This window comes from Lupinus angustifolius, unplaced genomic scaffold (assembly GCF_001865875.1).
Source record: "Lupinus angustifolius cultivar Tanjil unplaced genomic scaffold, LupAngTanjil_v1.0 Scaffold_29_20, whole genome shotgun sequence".
NCBI classification, from domain to species: Eukaryota; Viridiplantae; Streptophyta; class Magnoliopsida; order Fabales; family Fabaceae; genus Lupinus; species Lupinus angustifolius.
In genome coordinates, this window is record NW_017720565.1 from 22,972 (window position 1) to 44,021 (window position 21,050).

General features: G+C 30.9%; 1 protein-coding gene across 1 annotated transcript; it reads left to right on the top strand.

The window, feature by feature from the left end:
* The first annotated feature begins 2,952 nt into the window (after window positions 1-2,952).
* LOC109338568 (probable cyclic nucleotide-gated ion channel 20, chloroplastic) lies at window positions 2,953-13,269 on the top strand. The gene is made up of 13 exons (XM_019575839.1): window positions 2,953-3,208; window positions 4,090-4,605; window positions 5,281-5,472; window positions 5,573-5,671; window positions 6,786-6,923; window positions 8,222-8,470; window positions 8,920-9,186; window positions 9,400-9,545; window positions 9,957-10,034; window positions 11,179-11,308; window positions 11,618-11,864; window positions 12,255-12,417; window positions 13,001-13,269. The coding sequence occupies exons 2-13, from the start codon at window positions 4,105-4,107 to the stop codon at window positions 13,104-13,106; spliced, it is 2,316 nt and encodes a 771-aa protein (XP_019431384.1). The 5' UTR covers window positions 2,953-3,208; window positions 4,090-4,104; the 3' UTR covers window positions 13,107-13,269.
* The last annotated feature ends 7,781 nt before the right edge of the window (window positions 13,270-21,050 follow it).

The following is a 21,050-nucleotide window of genomic DNA, read 5'->3' on the forward strand; positions in this document are numbered from 1 at the left end:
ATATTAAAAACAATATGATACACAAATAAATAGAAGTTGCTAAACTTGAATTACACAATTCACAAAATAAATAATAAACAAATGTCAAGTTTTATACAAAAGTTTTAATAATCTCATCCCTAATTGAAAAGTTATGAAATTTGGTGGTAATGATATGAAGATATACGAAGTTTGATGGAAGAGTAAAAATGAGTAGAAATATAAAGTTATGATTATAGATAAAACGAGCAAAGTCGCAGGCCAACCCGCATAGCCCACAAATTTTTGCTAGCATAATATATAAAATTTGCCTTTTTGCCCACATGCATTTCTATTGGGCAGTGTGAGGGGTTCGTGAGCTTTATGTAATAAAAAAAGAAGAAAAATTCAAGTAAAATATAATGTAATATAATTTAATGTCTTAAAAAGTTGTAATGTAATATGGTTTGTTCAACTTGAGATGAAATATCAAAAAAATTCTTAATTTTTTTTCTTCAACTACTTTATTTAATTTTTTTCTATTTTATTGTATTAATTTTTATATTTTTATATTTCTTATCAATGCCCATGTGCCCGTTAGCCCATTTTAAAATGAGCATGCATGTTATTTTTTCTGTTAAGACAGTGCACATGCCCACATAAAATATAGCAGACATTTATGGGCATGAGCAAAATGGACAACTCGTTTTACAATATCTGGTTATGATGTGATAAAATGAGCAGTGAAAAAAAAAATAAGATAACCTAAAATAAACTAACGCATAATTTTGGAGCTTTTACTTTTAATTTTTTTTAAAACTGAGTTTATAATATCATTTGATTGTCAAAACACATGATTTACAATGATTTTGGAAATATTTGCAAAACATTTCCAGAAATTATACTTTCAAACAACATTTTGGATTACAAAAAACGTTTCTTTTAATTTTATATTCCCAGAAGTATGTTTTTGAAAATAAAAAATAGGGATGCAAAATCGCTCCCCATGTTGCAGTTTTATAAAAGAAAGACAATGTCTGCATTGTATTATTTGATTTTATATTTTTTTTGACAATTGACAACGACCACTTCAACAATACCCTTATCTAAATAAAATTCAATGCTCAATAGGTTAAAGTCTATCATTTTTAATTTAGAAAAAATATATATTGATTGTGTAAAAAAAATTTACATTTATTATATCACCGACTATTTATTTAATTATTATTAACTTTTAAGTATGAAGTACATATTTAATTTTTATTACATGAAACTATTTTGAACATGTTTCTTTGACGTTCATAACAAAAATTCATACATCATTTTTTCCCTTCAAATATACCGTCACCATCAAGTTAGGCATTAAAAATATCTATTAAATAAGATCCAAAGCTTTGAAATAGTCACCAAATTATTTTTATCATTTACAATTTCATGAACTTATTTAGTGATCATTCTCATTAAAAGTTTATCGTAATAATCATTTTATCTTCGAAGGAAATTTAACATTTTATTTTGTAAAATATAATAATAAATCGAGAGTACATTGACACAATATAATTAAAATTAAATATTAGCCAATAATATACTAATTTTAATATAAAGTAAAATATATTAAATTAAAAATTGATTTTATAATGTAAAATATAATAGAAAACCATGTAAAAGACTTTGTTTTTTTAATATCAAAATCTACGTTCTCTCCTGATGATAAATAATCACTTTCCTAAAGTTTTAAACCTCGGAAGTGACATTTATTGAGAGTGACTACCATAAACCTCGAAAAAGATTAGTTCATGGGATACCCTTAGTAATACAAAAAAAATTACTTTTCTCATTCTTTTTGTCTAAAATGTCACTAGAATTGGGAGGACCTTTTCATTTGTTTTAACATTCACAAACAGCAACCTAACTTTAGCAAAACCTAAATCCCTAACAAAAAAACTAGAAAACTAAATCTATAAACACACTGTATAGTGTAAATCCCTATTTAACTATTATGGGATTTGGGTTTTGTTGATGAAGTTGTAGAATTGGGGTTAGTGTTTGTGAATGTCAAAATAGTGAAGGGGGTATTTGATTATTTTTTATTCTGACAAGTTTTTCAACAATAAAAAAAGATAGACAAATGAGATTACAAAATGGTAAATTTGAAAATAATAATAAGCAAAATAAAACATATCTGTAAATACGACATGAAACTTTAAAGTAATATTAAATGACAAAAGTATTTCATAAATAATTTTACATTTTTATATTATTTTTTCCAAAATCAAATGATCCCATAGATGGTTGTGTCGTAGGGTGTACTGTATAACAAAGAATAGTTTAATGCGTTTTTTACATCAATAATTTTCTCTCTCTAAAAAGAGTAATATGAAATCGATTGAGGAGAGATTGATTAATGAATAAAGACATATTTTTGTCCTTCAAAATTTTTGTATAAAGCTAATTTGGTCTTTAAAAAATTAATTTATTTAAAATAGTTTAAAAAATATAATTTTTTATCAAATTAATTCTTTTTACCATTTTTATGATCCTTAATATGGACTATTTTGATTTATATTGACTTTTTTTATTTCAAGTTTGAATTCTTAATTTTTCGCTGTATAAAAGTAGTATATATATAAATTTATAAGGACCAACGTAAATATTTATTAGTTATTTAACTATTATTCTATTATTCATATGAGAACAAAAATAATAGATAATAATTATATCCCCTCTTGTATCACATATTATTCTAAATCAATCAATAATAAATAAAATAATAATTTATGACATCATGAATAAGTAAAATATTACGAGACAATATATAGATTGATAAATAGACATAATACGATTTGCTATTTATTTAATTTTTTTCTAGTAGTCAATAATGATTAAATATAAATATTAGATAATATAATAATATTGTATAAAATTTATAAACTATTGGTAGATGTATATTTTTCTCAAATATTAATTTATAAGAGATGTTACTTAATTTTAGAATATTTTTCAATCCACACAGAAACAATCCTTGTTAGTTCTTCTGTCTTTCCTGAGTCAACAGCTTCAATTTCTTAAAACAATTGACTTTGTCTAAGTCTTCCCTTTCACACCACTCTCTCTCTATACTTGTTCACTCTCACTTTCTTTCTCCTTCAAAATTCTCTCATCTACTTCCCAAAAATGCATCCTTTAACATCAATCATTGCAAATTAGCTTCTGGGTTTTTCACTTATAACTCAATTCCTCTTCAACACAGGTCTTATTCTTTCTCTCTTTCTTATATCTCTCTCTCTCTTTTTTGTAATTGTTCTTTGCCTTTTCATTAACTCTGCCACTGTTTCTAACCTATTTGCAATTCCTTATGATGCTTCCTTCATATTGATGATATAATTTAGCATATATGTGTTGAAGATTGAAATTTGAACACTAGTACTGATGCATGTAGAGGCAGGTTGAATAGTACATGCATTTTAGTGATTATATATAATTAGCTTTGGTCAACTGATGTCTAATTTGTTTCTTCCAAGTTTCAGAGGATTTAACATAAGGGAATTCCCAAAGTAAGGTTTTAGATTCTTGAAAGTAGAAAAAAACTAGGCACCAAGAGAGTTTGGCCCTCTAGGGTCGGTTTCTAGGTTGAGTTTTGGAGGGGAAGGAAGGGAGAAGAAGGTTTCAGAGCCATATCACGAGTGTATTTTATGGCTATCAGGCCTTCCCTTTCCCTTCAAAACCCAACTCGCAAAATGACCCTTAAATGCATTATTCTCGACTAGAGTGAGATTAATCGGCGTCCAAAATGACATTATGAAAAATAAAATAATATATAGGGATTCCTCACTTAACTTTTTAGACAAGTTCCGTTGGGTAATCTTTACAAATTTTCAACATAAGGATAAAACATATCTTTCTAAAATTTTCTATCAGCCACATAAGAACTAGGATCTCACATTCTCACTTATGATGCATTATGTTCCATCTGACTTTGTATGTCTAGTTAGGCTTTTCGTGTTGCATTAGTTTTTTTGCTGCTCTGTAATTATATTCTCCACTTTCACGTGTAAAGTCAAATTGAATCACCTAAAATTGTTGATATCGTTCTGAAGTGTATGTATTGAATGTTTTGTTATCATAATATAGGAATCTCAAAGAAACATGGCTAATTTTGTGAATGATGAGGAGCCAATGCTGAGAGAAGCACATGGACAATCATCTGATGAACCAGCACATTCTAAATTCCAGAGGCTTGTGACCAGGACACAAAGTGCATCAATTTCTAATACTATGATCTCCATGGAGCAATATGAGAGAGAAACTAGTCGTGTGGGACATACTGGTCCACTACGCAGTGAGAGAAAAACCCCTGTTATGCATATGAGTGGTCCAATATATCCTACCCGTGGAACTGGAAATCTTTTGCACCAGAATGTAGCTGCGGCAGTAAAGAAAGTAACGGATATCCAGAAAGAAAAGTTTCCTATTTTCCGTGGAAAAAGTGAAAATCATTGGAATAACAACCATGTTGGAAATAATGAACATTTACTTAGGTCCGGGCAGCTGGGAATGTGTAATGATCCTTATTGCACTACTTGCCCTACTTACTTCAAGGCTTCTCAGCAAAGAAATCCAAAACCTTCAACTATATTCGACCCGAAGGTGTCTCTCTTCGTATAATAGACTACTATTTCTCTTTATTTTAAGAAAGCATTAACTTCATTTTGTAATTAGTGCACATGCCTTGTGGATTTTTTTGTTCTTCCAACAATCACTTGCATTAAAATATTGGAATTGCTGTCCATTATTTATTGATAAGATGGGAATAAGATAGGGAAACATTGAAAGAGAAGACAGAGAAAGATGCCAATGTAATTCGCTAAAGAAGCTCTGAGTAATTGTAATTTGTAATAGATACCACTGACTGTATACTTCTATTTATTTATAACAATGTTAGAAACTACCAGATGACCTTAACTTTTACGTGGGTAGAATACAAGAAGTCACCCTCTTAACACTCAAGACTTTCCTTATTACTATACTTTTACAAAGTTGTTGTATTCAATTTGCATCGATGTTATTGTTCTTTTTACTATTAGAACTAATACTATTGTAATCATTTTCCACTTTAGGGGCAATGGAAGTGTTGTCAATTGACAATTTCAACCTGTCTCATTATTTGTGCAACACTTATTTTCTAAAGGCCACTATGACAAACTTTATCCTAGCGCTATACATGATCTTCTTGTGACCTTTTCCACTCTCTTGGAGACATTTATTTGATATCACTTTCACTTAACCAAGTATAATTTTGCTCATACTTTGTCTGTTATACAGTTCCACAATATTCTTTATGGGGATGCCAAGGGTTTTGCGAGAAAATTTTATTCCTTTTGCTCCTCATATGTTCCTGGAGTTATGAACCCTCACGCAAAAGTTGTACAACAATGGAATCAGGTTTTGGGTATTTTTTGCTTGTTGGCGATTTTCCTGGATCCATTATTTTTCTTCTTATTCTATGTGCAGGAGGTATGATTCTTTTCCTTGTATTGCAAGTTCTATATACTACTCTTTCCCTGCTACTATTTTTGCAAATTTACTCTATGTTTTTCCCGTTCATCGAATGCAGGAGGGCAAATGTATTTATATCCACAAGACAATGACAACAACACTTGTTGTACTAAGAAGCATCAATGATTTCGTATATTTAATAAACATTCTTCTCCAGGTATTTTCTCTACCTTTTCTGAAAGTCCTCTCCCCTCCGTCCTCTCTTTGCCCGACTTTTAATTTTTGAGAATATTCATTGATTACAACTATATCGTTTGTTTGAAAAATATAAGAGAGCTCTTTATCAAAAAAATATAATTGAGCTCCTTCCTTGACAGCAAGTTTGTATAATTAAACTTTATTAGTTTTGAGAAGGAAGATTCTGATGACTGTATTCAGAAGCACTTTAATCTTTCTGTCTCTAAAATAACAGGGTTTAGTTTTGCTCTTGCATAGACATAATTGTCCACTAGAAAATGGTTAGATCACAGAAGCTCCTTGATAGAATTGGATTTGAATTGCATAAAAAAATGGTAAGATATTATTGATGGAACAATAGGTTTATACACTGAATTCCCGGGTATTTGAGAGCTTGGTCTCTCTCCCTCACTTAGGCTATTCGAGAGACCCTACACTGTCCCACTTAAAACGTGTCCTAAATCTTCCCAAATTCCAGAATGTTTCTCTCACTGAACCCCTCTTCTTATTTATAGGCAACATGCCTTATTTTTTAATTAGCTGACTAGACAATATCAATTAACTAACTAAATAAGTAAGGGGTTACATAACACCGCTCCAGAGCTCCTACTGTATGCTAAACATTTTGTGTTTAACTTCTACATGCCAGTAAACTAAAAAGAAGGTAAGTCGCAGTTTTGGTTTGAGTCTTATAGTGGCACATTGCATCTAATAAATAAGAGTGGTTGGCCATGCCATCATATTCTACACATCTCAGGATATAACATAGTTTACAGAGACTTTTCTCATTTTATTCAGTTGTTTCTTCTTAGTCTTCGAAATAATGCATACAAAAGTATGTTAGATATATACAACTATTCATATTACCTAATAGCTTAAGCTTTTGGGAGAATCAATGATTAGCAGAATATATTATCTTAATATACAGTAAGTACTCCCCCTGTCCTCTTTATAGGACCCTTTTGAGAATTTGGTTTTGGTCATTTCTATAGGCCCCTTACCGAAATTTGAGTACATTAATAACATGTGATGTCATTGGCAAGGATTGATATGCACCCATCTTAAAATAATTGTACTAAGTTCACTCTTTGCAGTTTAGATTGGCTTATGTGTCTCCGGAATCGAGGGTGGTTGGTGCTGGAGATTTAGTTGACCATCCAAAGAAAATTGCTCTACATTACCTGCGGGGTTATTTTCCTCTCGATCTATTTGTTGTAATCCCTCTTCCTCAGGTAAATTTCCTCCAATCTCCCTTTTTTATGGAAACATTTTTTTGGCCTTGATTTTGCTCATTGTAACTTAGTATTTCAGGTTGATTTGTACATATCACCCTTGAACTTGATACATGCGTAACAATTTGAACATGAATATTCATATATCTTTCCAACAACCAAGCCTTAGTGATAAGATTAGGCCTAAGCCTAGTATTAAAAATGTGTATAGAAGGGGAAATATGCAAGTCTAGTTCGAGATTTCCTAATTGTAACACATTTTCTAAAATATCCCTAAGCAGTTAGTTTGTTTGACATATTACATTTTCTAGTCATTTTGCATGGTATATACTCTTTCCATGGTTAAGTTTATATCCCCTTGTATATTTGATATAAAATGAAAACTTGAAGGTCAAGGATGTTACCATTTACTAACATTACCAGTTTGAATTTATTTGGGTTTTATATTTTGACTTTTGATGTATTAGGGATTCAGTAAATAGTTTTTTCTTCATCTTCTTTTTTCGAACACAAGGATTAGTATTTCCTATGAAATTGAGGTTTCTTTTATAATTTTTAGACATCAATTACTCCTTCAGTCCCTAAAAGATGGTAAAAAAGTGTAAAGAAAGCTATTAAAAAATTGACAATCATTATGGGAAAGAGAGAGTATTTAGTTATATATGCCTGTTCTATATAAATAAAAAGTACATGGGTCACTCTGATAAGTTTTTCTCAGATACGATCTATTATAGTTGCTGTTGTCTAGAGCTAACTAGTTAAAAGTTTAAGCTGTTTTTTTGGTAATAAAGTTTAAGCTGTTTGCATGTACACATATATATTTTATCTAATGAATTCCTGCATCCAAAAATATTTCTGCTGTATAGAGCCATAGACATGCCAAATTGAAATTGAATATAAGAAAATAGGAGCACTGTTATCCTAAAAGCTTGAGTTGCGAGTTAATATGCTAAAAACAATTTTTATCTCCCACAACTATCATGCTGTGGCAGAGTAATTCATAAAAACTCAGGCAGATTTTTGTTGCTTCGTTTCTATCTTATCTTTATAAATAGCTTCTCCTTCTATGTTGTTGTGTTCAAAATTGGAGGGAACTGCAATACTGCAATGCTTTCTCATTTTGGTGTCATTCTGAGGTATAAATTGTTTATGAATATTAACATGTGCTTGAGAAAAAGCAGATGTCACTATCAGAAAATGAATGGGTTTTCAATCTGTGAAAAAAACAGAAGCAACTACGGGTTTATTATGTACTCATTGAACTCTTTGTCATGACATGTGTGGTGAAATATGTGCAGATAATGATATTGTTTGTGCTACGAAAGTACTTGCGAACATCAGGAGCAAATTATGCGAAGAATCTTTTGCGTGTAGCAATCCTAGTGCAGTATATTCCCAGATTATTCAGGTTTCTGCCTTTGCTAATTGGGCAGTCTCCAACGGGATTTATATTTGAGTCAGCCTGGGCAAATTTCATTATAAATCTTCTCATTTTTATGCTATCTGGCCATGTCGTTGGCTCTTGCTGGTACCTCTTTGGTCTACAGGTGTGTGAAAATAACATTTGAAGTATCTTTTTCCAAAACTGCTGAAGTTTTTCTTCATTAAATTTCATACTTCGCTTAAAATGACAGTCTTGCATGGAATACGAGGCAAGGTAACTTGCATCGAACAAAAGAAAAGAGCAAAGGGAATGTTACTTGTTACTTGATTCACTGAATGCATATGATTTCATTTGGTTGTGTATAATGTAATCATACATAATGCGTATTAGACACGCAATGAAGTGCTTTTCCATCATGATAGTAATATGTGCACAGAAAGTATTACCTTATAATTATTAATTTGTTAATGTTGATCATGAAATTATACTATAAAGTGATAATGTTTCCTTGGATGCTTTAAAGATGAATGGTTCAATTAAAATCAGGAACTCAATTCATCAAAAGATTGTAGACATTTAGTTTGATAACTTTCTCCCTTTTCTTTCTTCCAGCGTGTTAATCAATGTTTGCGAAATGCCTGCCATAAAGCTGATATTCCCGAGTGCCTAAAATATATTGATTGTGGGCATGGCCATTCTCAAAACAATCCGTTTGACGTAACATTAGTTCTATGGCACAACAATACAGACGCCATGAATTGTTTGAAGCCCCCTTCTGATGGTGGTTTTGAATATGGGATCTATGCCAATGCTGTACCACTTACTATGGAAACTAAGGTGATCAGCAAATATGTGTATTCTCTATTTTGGGGATTTCAGGTATTCATTTCTTTCTTTTCTTTTCTTTTTCCTTTCAGTAGTAATTATGTTCATTTGTCCTATAATAATAAGAAGCCACTGGGATTATTGTGGGCTTAATATAGTGCATGCATATTCGGAGGGGGGTCTTGTACAAGTACTTAAGCTGTAAAGTTCAAGCACATGAATGTTTGATATCCCTTAACAACTATGCATTTGTGGTCTTGAATATAGCAAATAAGTACTCTGGCTGGTAATCAAACCCCGAGCTATTTTGTGTGGGAAGTCCTTTTTACGATGGCCATCATCGGATTGGGGTTGTTGCTTTTTGCGCTACTCATTGGAAACATACAGAACTTTCTTCAGGCTCTTGGACGAAGGTAGAACGTATTGCTCTTACATGCTATGTCTTTCAACCTCTTGATTATAATAACATTGTTCTTAGTCATTTTTTGCCCTTTAAAGTAACTTCTCTTTAGTGTTCCTTTCATGCCAAAACTTAAAATGGTGCAGAACAAATAATTGGTAGCCATCCTATAATGGTAATTTGTATAGAAGTTTAAGCTATAATGACATCAGCATGCCACTTAAGTTTGACTATGCTTACTACATGATTCATATTGTATTTTGAACTGAGATATTCATTTCTTTTTAATTCTGTGCATTATTTGAACTTGTTGATCAGTTTAAGTTATCTAATGCTGTAAGTTGTAATAGGACTTTGGTAGTAATGTTCTAACATGTTTACGGTTATAATGTGCTTGATATATTTTCTTCTGTGCCACTGTCAGGAGGCTAGAGATGCAACTTAGAGGACGTGACGTTGAACAATGGATGAGCCATCGCCGCTTACCAGAAGATATGAAAAAGTATGAAATGTTCACATTCTTTTCATGAATCATATCCACATTGCTAAAAGAATTGTCAATTTGATGATTCAAGTCACTGTTGTTAACCCCCTACCCCTCCCACAGCTCATTTTTCTGAAAATGTACATGTGCAATTTACGGTTCCAGTGATAGATACTTAATGTTTTACATACCGAGGCTCAATTAAGTTAGCAACTTTTGAAGACTCATTTTAGACAAGGGAAAATTAGGAACATCTTGCATTTTTTAATAGGAAAAGAAATTTTATTAGTTCATAAGAGAAGAGTACAAAAGAGAGAATAAGACATCTCACAAACAAAAAGGAAACAAGAAAAACCTTGAGTCATGCAATAAAGCATGCCAGTCTCTCTGCATGTCCGACAAAAAAATACCCTTAAACATGACCATGAGTAGAACACCAAAGGTAAGCCAAAGGATAGCCCTATCCCCATTGAAGTCTCAGATTGAAAAAGATTCCTTGGAAATTCTAAAATTCTATTCCAGCCATACAGGCACCATAAGACAGCATAGGCAGCATTTTTTTGTACCACTCCTTTTGCATTTGTTATGTATGTATCTCCAAATGTAGGCATATTTCTTTAAGCGTATTAGTTAAATATGACTAACCACTATATACATTAGTAGTGTCCTTACTCATGAGTCCTTATACATGTGTGAAATAACTATTGAGAACATCTTATTGGCATCCTGTCATTTTAATCCAGTTCCTTATCCATTATGTCTATTTGATGCTTTATGTAGTAAATGACACTGATTTACTTCTCTATTTATACAATCTCTATTTATGTATGATAGAGCATTATGACATAGTTTGATCCATATAGCCGGCCCCACCTAGTAAGATTAAAGCTTGATTGTTGTTTTTGTTGTATTACAGTCACCCCCTTTTCACGAATTAGGTTCATAGCTCTAGTAACTGTAGTGATGTAGTATAGAAGAAAGAGATCGAGTGGAAAGAATGTACATATATGAGGAGCTACTGATTATTATACAAAAAAGTGTGCAGGCTTGAATGCTAAGAAACTAGATGTCTACTGCTTTTCAGTTTTAATTGGGTCCTATATCGTATCAAAGTGTGAGACTTACATAAGCATAAATTATAGACATTATGTTTTTCATGCAGGAGAGTGAGACAGGCTGAACGGTATAGCTGGGCTGCAACAAGGGGGGTGAATGAAGAAATGCTTCTAGAGAATTTACCAGAAGATCTCCAGAGAGACATAAGACGTCATCTCTTCAAATTTGTTAAAAAAGTATGCGCTAGAATGTTTACGGCATAAATGATTAGTTATAATCACACAATTTATCATGATGCACACTGCTTCATTTAAAACTGTTTTTCCTTGGTCTCTTCTTGTAACCTGTTAGAATTAAATAGAGTTAAATATGGAAACCGTTTAGAAGGCAAAGCTTTATGCTTCTTCATCATGAAACTAAAACTATGATACATCGTAAGCCAGGGTGTATGAAGCAACCCTGAAACTTGTTGCATGAATGATTTGATTTGCTTTTATTGCTTTGTGTCAACTTGTATTAATACCCAAGGCTCAAAATATCTGCAGATTCGAATTTTTGCGCTGATGGATGAACCTATTTTAGATGCCATTTGTGAGAGACTAAGACAAAAGACATACATAAAAGGAAGCAGAGTTTTGTGTCGGGGTGGTCTGGTAGAGAAGATGGTTTTTGTTGTGCGTGGAAAATTGGAAAGCATGGGAGAAGATGGAATCGGAGTTCCCTTATCTGAATGGGATGCTTGTGGCGAAGAACTTCTGACATGGTATCTTGAACATTCTTCAGTAAGCACAGGTATTGCAATACTTAATGCAATTACACCATGCTTCTTATCTTTAGGGATTTGGTTTAATATTTAAGGTTTTTATTTAGGGAGTATTTAATTATTTAGCAACTTAATCTATTTCAAATTATGTTATTCCAGTTTAGAGTACTATCAGATTTATTATATTTGAGTTTCTCATGTTTAGGTTTTATTTATCCTAATACACATGCAATCATTGTCGATATCCAATAACTTCGACGATTATTAAATGATGATTTCTAAAATTCAAAGTGTCTGAAACTTGAGTCGGAGGAGTACCCCACCCTAGAGGAGTATTCTAGGTTTGGGGTACATTCTGCATCATGATATCACAACAAAATGAGAATCAACATGATTGAGCAATATGGTTTCTCTTGCAGATGGTAAAAAAGTAAGGCTTCCAGGACAGAAGTTGGTTAGCAACAGGACTGTAAAGTGCTTAACAAATGTGGAAGCATTTTCACTTCGAGCTGCAGACCTCGAAGAAGTCACAATCCTTTTCACAAGATTCTTGCGGAGTCCGCGTGTTCAAGGAGCTCTGAGGTTATTCCTTTGCCTTGTATCTAGATTTATGGTTCAGCATAATCTTGTGCATTTCGCGACTAACTAAAATCCTAGTAAACTTTGGTAGCATTTGGTGCACGGAGAGAACATGACAGAATATGATGGACTAGGATGTTATATTCTCTTCTCTCATGTTCTGTTTATAAAATACACCAAACACACAACAAAACCAATATGTTTTGTTTTGTGGTGTTCTAACATGTCTACCAAATGCTATGTCTCTTTCATGAAGAGTGCAATTCCATCATGTTAAATCATTTGTCTAAATTTGATTAGATTCCAATGCATAATTTTCATTAAAAGTGGTCCTTGATTATCACATTTAAGAATATAGAAATGAATAGTTGATATTTTATTGATACTACCAAGGGTATCCTTGACACACCGTCTTTGATCCAAATCCTTTTTTTCTCTTCAAATCATCAAAGAAAAAAATAAAATAAAAGGAAAGAATAGCCCTTAGAATATGTCATAGGTTTGTGATTTTTACAATCAAAATACCCAACTTCTGTTTTCAGATTTATTGCTCTAGCATAATCATTTGATAATTGTATTATATTAGGTATGAATCACTTTATTGGAGATCCCTTGCAGCAACCAGGATCCAGGTTGCATGGAGATATAGGAAGAAACGTCTATGTCGTGCTAATACCACATATAGCACATAATTAGATCAAACATTGAAGTCATAGGTTGTAATGTAATATTTGTTTAGCTACACATTGTCATAGATTACATTATAGTATCTGATGTGCAGACATATTTATACTTATACTAATGATGTATTATTTTAAAACTAAAATTATGAAAGGTTACTTCTATTTGTATCTATTTATAAATTCTAAAATGGAGAATAGAACTATAAGATTCTTACCCTCTCATTTGTCTCCTTATCACCTTTTGAATCTCAATTTATTATTATATTTTGGCATGAAGCTTTTTAATAAAGTGAGAAGTACTTTTTTAAGAGACATGATAGTGGAGTGAATGAGATCATCCGTCTCCATTTCTGTCCTAATTTTCTGTCTTGGTTTAATGAGAAATTGCTACTGAACTAAAAATAAAATTCTAAAAAAAAAATTAATATTTTTATATTACTTGAATGAACCTGGAACATAGAGACATACTTATTTTGGGATAGAATCTTTATTCATAGTCTAGAAGTAGGAAGGAAGTGAAAAATGAAACATATAAGTGAAATAGTAGTATTACTAAAGGAAAAGTGGAAATAGAAAATTTGTATTAATTTAAAAATGAGAACTAAAATATGAGATGCGTGAAGGCTTCACCAATAAACACTTTACCATGCATCCATATTGAAAGTAAGTAGATCAATCTTAAAAGTAACATCAATATCATATTGTGCAACTTGGAGTATGTGAGTAGTTGATCTTAATATTGAATGATGTCTCTTATGACTTAAGCACATGAGGAGACCCTAACTCAAAAGACTAGTCTATTAGGTGAGAGAGCCTCACCTATCAGTATTCGGTAATTTACCTTAATCCAACCTATAGGTAGCCCTTTATGTGACACAACTCTCAATGAAAGCACCAATTGTTAGGACTTAAGCACATGAGGAGAGTCCAACCCAAAAGACTAGTCTATTAGGTGGGAGAGCCTCATGGCTTAAGTACCACATTGAGTTTGTTATTCTACTCAATGTGGGACTCCTAACAATGTCTTACGACTAATAAAGGAAACAAATATTTAAATGATATAGTGTAAAAAGAGAACCTTGATGTATCTTCAAGGAGCTTAAGCTCTTAATCAAGTGTAGGGTGGTGAATAAAACTGGAAACATGTTAGGTTGTTTGTGAGAAGCATATTCTTGATTTATAATAAGTCAGATTTATTTTAGGGATCAAACACTTATCACTTAGGTTAAAAGCTATAGTTGTTAGCCAATATATAATTTTATTTCCTTAAACATTACTAGATTGTGACACAGTTCAAACTGACTCCAACTTCATTGAGCCTTGCCAAGACAAAACAATCTCCTCCTAACACCTATCCTACTATACTAGGAATTGAACTTAAGACCAAGCAGTTTGCTATATTAAGGAACATACTTTGAGATGTTAAGCCCAACATAGATGTAAAGCTCCATCAAATCATAAAGGAGATGTTGAACCCTGTTAAAATGGTAGTAAGCATAGATAAGAGAGATTCTTGATGAACAAGAAAGAATGAGAAAATGTTATTGAATTAAATTGAATTCCAAAGTTACATTGAATCATCTATATAAAGGGAAGAAAACAATAACTACCCTAACCAAATTAACTAACCGACTAACAAAAGCTCAATTATTTTAATATTCCCCCGCAAACTGGAATGTATCAAGCATTCCAAGCTTGAAATAATTGTGTTGAATACGATGATATACTCTAATACCTCCTCTTGCTGGTGAGCGAATCTTTGTCTCTCAATCTTGAAATCTGAACCTGAAGCAATACTGACGCTTAATCACCATTAGGCAGAAGCAATTTCATCCGATGTTTAACCATCTATTTGACAGAAGCAAACCAATCATAACTGATGAAAGAGAGAAAAGAGATGGACCTTAATCTTGATCCTTATATGTTGCTTCAATGAGAAAAAAAATTATACACTATAATGTTGTGTGTTTAATGAGAGAGTGGTAAAGAAACTAGAGTAATAAAGAAATGATAAATAATTGGGGGTAATAGATGAAAAAATGTGATATAGCTTCCTTAATTTGATGATCAGCCACTGTGCATGGTTGGGCACACACTATTGCATGATATTCTTGTTTCTTGATGTTGTTCTCGGTCTTNGGTCTTCCCTATCTTCTTCAAGTTGTTGGACTTCCCCTTCTTGATAAAGATAACAAGTTCTTGCAGTAGCATCATATTGCTTTGATCATATTAAAACAACATAACTATTATTCCGAGTCATAGAACCAAAGAATGTGTAGAGAAAATATCTTGGCCAGGGGGAGATATCTTGTATCATCATCTTTAGTGTCATCTATTCAGAAACAAATTGCAATTGCAAAGAACCAATCTTTCCAGAAGCACGATCAATCTACATTATAGCATTGCTAGTGGACGCAAATGGTGGAACATTCTTTGGACTTTCATTTGGAAGTTGACCATTATTTCCACTCGAAGAGACTGAAGATGAAAAGAAGTAACTAGAAGAACTTAAGGAAAAGTTTGAAGGTCTGTGCAAGGTGATAAAGGATGTATTGGGTGATAAGGTTGAATCTTGGAATTGAAGAATGATAAGCGGAAGCAATCAATCAAAGAGAAATAATTAGAGAAAGCAAGAGTAGTATCTTCTGTGCTCATAAAGAAATAAATCCACAAGCTTCCAATGAGAAGATTATGGTATTGATTGATACTTTAAGCAGCTTCTTCCTCTCTTTTTTGATGGAGAAAAGGCCAACATGGTATCCACCCAACCATTAGATTGAACATCATCAAGATTCCCAACACTTTTCTTTGAACTCGTTCTAGAGAACTTCCTACGGGAAAGTGGTAAATCTTGTTGTGAATATATGATTTTGGAGTATAGGAAAATCAATCTTTCTTGAAAAGAATGGACATAACCTGCATCATCTACTACACCAGCTGCTAGAGCAAAACGGCCTGGCACTGCCACCAATGGAAAGATTGCAGCAACAAAGTGAGGAAGAGGAAAGACACAAGCGGAAGCTATGAAAATGAATAATTATTGCTCTGATATCATATTAAAATGGTAGTAAGCATGGATAAGAGAGATTCTTGATGAACAAGAAAGAATGAGAAAATGTTATTGAATTAAATTGAATTCCAAAGTTACATTGAATCATCTATATAAAGGGAATAAAACAATAACTACCCTAACCAAATTAACTAACTGATTAACAAAAGCTCGACTATTTTAATAAACCCCATAAATCCAACATAGAGAACACTTAGAAGTCAATTGAAAGTATAATTGTGGGTAGAGTTGAATAAATTTCAGCAGATTCAAGTCATTATGTCATCATATAATCATATTATGATATATGCATTTGAGTCACCTCAATGTACGTGGCATGACAGAACTATGCAAGAAAAGATCATTGAAGGAAATCAACAAATTCAAGTTAGATTCACGTTATTGAGAAATGGACTTGAGTTAGTTTCAAGACTTATAAAAACAAAACCCAAGATATTTTAGACTATGTCCATACTGATATATGAGGTCCTACTTAGGAATAATCATCTCTGGGAGATTCTTGATATTTTATGATTTTCATGGAGGCATTTTTTGCAAAGTCTTAATGTATTTTCTAAAGTGAAAGTAAAAAGTATTTGTAAAATTCAAACTTTGGAAGAGAGACACATAACTAGTGTTGCTTTGCTTAGTCTTTGCTTTTACTTACCCAAAAAAACAATTTCTTGCACTATCAAATTTGAAAATACATACCTTAATTTATATTTCTAATTATATATGTTGGAAATTTGTAATATTCAATTTTCTTCTACATTTGAAAATATCAATTTCACATAAAGTAGAGATTTTAACTTAAAGATGTCCTCGGTCACTATGTAATATTGTCATTCTAAAAAATGAGCTAGCTATCAAGGAGATTTTGAAGGTGGGCTTGGGAGCAAAACTAGTAGTGAAAAATAATATGGAAAATCTCATGTTACAATATTTCTAATTAGATGCAAGTGATGTTACAACTAACAAATAAGTATATTGATAAAATGTGAGTCCAACTCCTACTCTTTAGGATAGTCCAAAAACATGAGAGGACATAAAATTTTATCAAAATTTAAGAATCATTTTATTAATAAATAATTTAAAATCATGACCACTTAATATTTATTTATGTCATATCTTATAATCTAAAATCTGTAATAGACTAAAACAATAACTACCCTAACCAAATTAACTAACTGATTAACAAAAGCTCGACTATTTTAATAAACCCCATAAATCCAACATAGAGAACACTTAGAAGTCAATTGAAAGTATAATTGTGGGTAGAGTTGAATAAATTTCAGCAGATTCAAGTCATTATGTCATCATATAATCATATTATGATATATGCATTTGAGTCACCTCAATGTACGTGGCATGACAGAACTATGCAAGAAAAGATCATTGAAGGAAATCAACAAATTCAAGTTAGATTCACGTTATTGAGAAATGGACTTGAGTTAGTTTCAAGACTTATAAAAACAAAACCCAAGATATTTTAGACTATGTCCATACTGATATATGAGGTCCTACTTAGGAATAATCATCTCTGGGAGATTCTTGATATTTTATGATTTTCATGGAGGCATTTTTTGCAAAGTCTTAATGTATTTTCTAAAGTGAAAGTAAAAAGTATTTGTAAAATTCAAACTTTGGAAGAGAGACACATAACTAGTGTTGCTTTGCTTAGTCTTTGCTTTTACTTACCCAAAAAAACAATTTCTTGCACTATCAAATTTGAAAATACATACCTTAATTTATATTTCTAATTATATATGTTGGAAATTTGTAATATTCAATTTTCTTCTACATTTGAAAATATCAATTTCACATAAAGTAGAGATTTTAACTTAAAGATGTCCTCGGTCACTATGTAATATTGTCATTCTAAAAAATGAGCTAGCTATCAAGGAGATTTTGAAGGTGGGCTTGGGAGCAAAACTAGTAGTGAAAAATAATATGGAAAATCTCATGTTACAATATTTCTAATTAGATGCAAGTGATGTTACAACTAACAAATAAGTATATTGATAAAATGTGAGTCCAACTCCTACTCTTTAGGATAGTCCAAAAACATGAGAGGACATAAAATTTTATCAAAATTTAAGAATCATTTTATTAATAAATAATTTAAAATCATGACCACTTAATATTTATTTATGTCATATCTTATAATCTAAAATCTGTAATAGACCTCCAATATAGCAGAGGATTCACATTATGTAGGATAAACATACCCCTGCTAAAACAAAAGCAAATTTCCAGCCACTAATTTTGTCAATGGTGTCACGTTATAGAATATTGTAAGCCACAAACTCTTGACAACTTACAATAGATGATAAAGTTTTAGTCATGCATGCATCGATACAACAACTAAATCACATGCAATCTGCTACATAGATTTTTATCGGTTAGTTCATTTTGGAAAAATTTACAAACACGCAATTAACTAACACTTAGGAGCACCCACAATCTTAACCATGTTACAATTGCTAAGTGGATCTCTCACATTTTTTTACTTCTAGAGTGTAGTTTTTTACTTTAAAAATTAATGTGCGTAAATCTGCACCAAATTGTAATGTAAATTTATGGTATAATTATTACAAATGTTATATTAGTACTTTAAATTAGTGTACTTTAATCTCTAAAATCTATAATCCAAAAAATGATATACTCATAATGATTTATTAAGAATGTCACATTATATTAGTACTTTAAATTAGTGTACTTTAATCTCTAAGATAATTTATTAATGATTTATTAAGAATGTCACATTTTATTTTCTTGCAACAAAATTTTTAGATATTAGAAAACACGTGGCATGTGATCGTTAACACTTTATTACGACTACAAATTTAAACCTGTCATCATATGATTTTCCAAAAAATAAAATAAAGTGCATAAATCTATACTAAATTATAAGGGACACTGAAATAGTCACATAAGAGGACTAATTCTCTGTTCCTAGATGTTCAAAACTATAAATTTATAGTTAGTTCTTATAATTCTTATATTCAATAATCATTTTAATCTTTAAAATGTAAAAGTTAGTTCATGTATTTTATATGATAATTGCAACAAAATGATGTTTCATAACACAAAATCAATATACAAATAATTTAATCCTTCTAAATATAAAAAAAGTGATATATATATTTTTTAGTATAAAAAAGGGACACATGTCACAATATATTGTTTATCAATAATTTGTTTATAATTAATACATATCATTTTCTAAAGCTCTTGCAACAAGGAAAAAGATGGTAGATAATTACAAAATCATGTGAGCTGTAATTATGTTGACACTTCTAAGACATAATATTAGAACCACAAATCTAAAGCCGTGATCATATGCTTTTCCAACAATAGAAGTGGATTCATATCCTCAAGTTACTATATATATAAATTTAGCTTAAAAAATACATTAAAAGAATCTCAATATTGCATAAAAGGAAAAATCAAACCACGTGAGTGAAAGAAGTAGTTTCAAAAAGAAGAAAAACTCGCGTAATAATATATAATACGTCATTAGAGATAAATGTACTTTTATTTGTTTGTGTTAAATTCTAATAAAATTTATTGTGAAGATTTTATTAGCTATCTCTATATACATATATTATTATGTAGGTTTTTCCTTTGAAGAAAAAAGATGTGTTCCAAAATTTCCAATAACTTGACACATGTCAAAGTACATAATCCCACAAGTGGGGAAAGTCTTTGTTTCCTTCCATACATTTCTTTATTTCTTCCTTCTCTTGGCTTATACGTTGTCTACAACCGAAAGTGCGGTAACGACACGTGAGGAGTCATTATGATGCACGTGTCCAATATAAACATCAGAAAAACTTAAGTAGAAAGTTATCAAACAAAAAGACGTGCATATATATTTTTTTATGGTATTGTTTATGATTAAATTTTAATTAAAATTAAATTTTAATTAAAATTAAATTTTAATATATATAATGATTTATAAAAAGGGAGAGAATCTATTTACTCTAAATTTATTTTACATTTTAGCTATAAAATTTAGGAAAATCTAATGATTTGAACTAGTTAATAAATTTAAATCAATAGATTTCTTTAAAATTAATAGTTAAGATATGAAATAAGTTTTTTTAACTTCCTCTTATATAATAAATATATATTATTTATTTTTGCATAGCATATTTTGGGACCTTCACGCGTAAACCACCCATACCAGTTTCTCTATTCCATCAATCGAGCCATCGTAACCGTCGCCTGCTCAACCGTTTACAAGATGAAACGCGAGGATACAGACACGTCTTAAATAAATAACTGTTCACACTAAAATATTTATATTTTAAGACCTTTCTATAAGAAGTATTTAATGTCCTTTATTATTTTTAGAGAAAACTAGCGTGTTGACATATAATAATATAATATTTTAATTCATAAAATCATATTGATCTATATTCTTAATTTTAGATAGTCATAATAATTGAAAAAATTATATTTTGATGCTAATTGTTTAAATCAAAATAAGCATTTTCTCAGTCTAGAAGAATATAACTGAACTTTTTTAATGAAAATTGTAAAGTATATTAAGAATTTAATAGTAGGTAATTTGTTATTTTTAGGGGAAATGATATATACTTATACTAATCTTTCTACTCATAAAAAAATAATATATATCATAAGATGATATCTTATTAATTAATGATTGACTTGCAAATGATATGTGTTACTTTCTTTTGAGTAGAAAAATTAATAGAATGATATTGTAAGATGATATAACATTGCTCTAATTTTAGTAGTAGGGTTATTTATAAGAGGTAAAATACTTCAATAATTTGGTGGAACAACATTTAATCACTTCAAAATCAGAAATGTATGAGATGTTTGAAAGATAAGCTCAGGGTTAATGACCATCAATAACCAAAATCTAGTTGAGT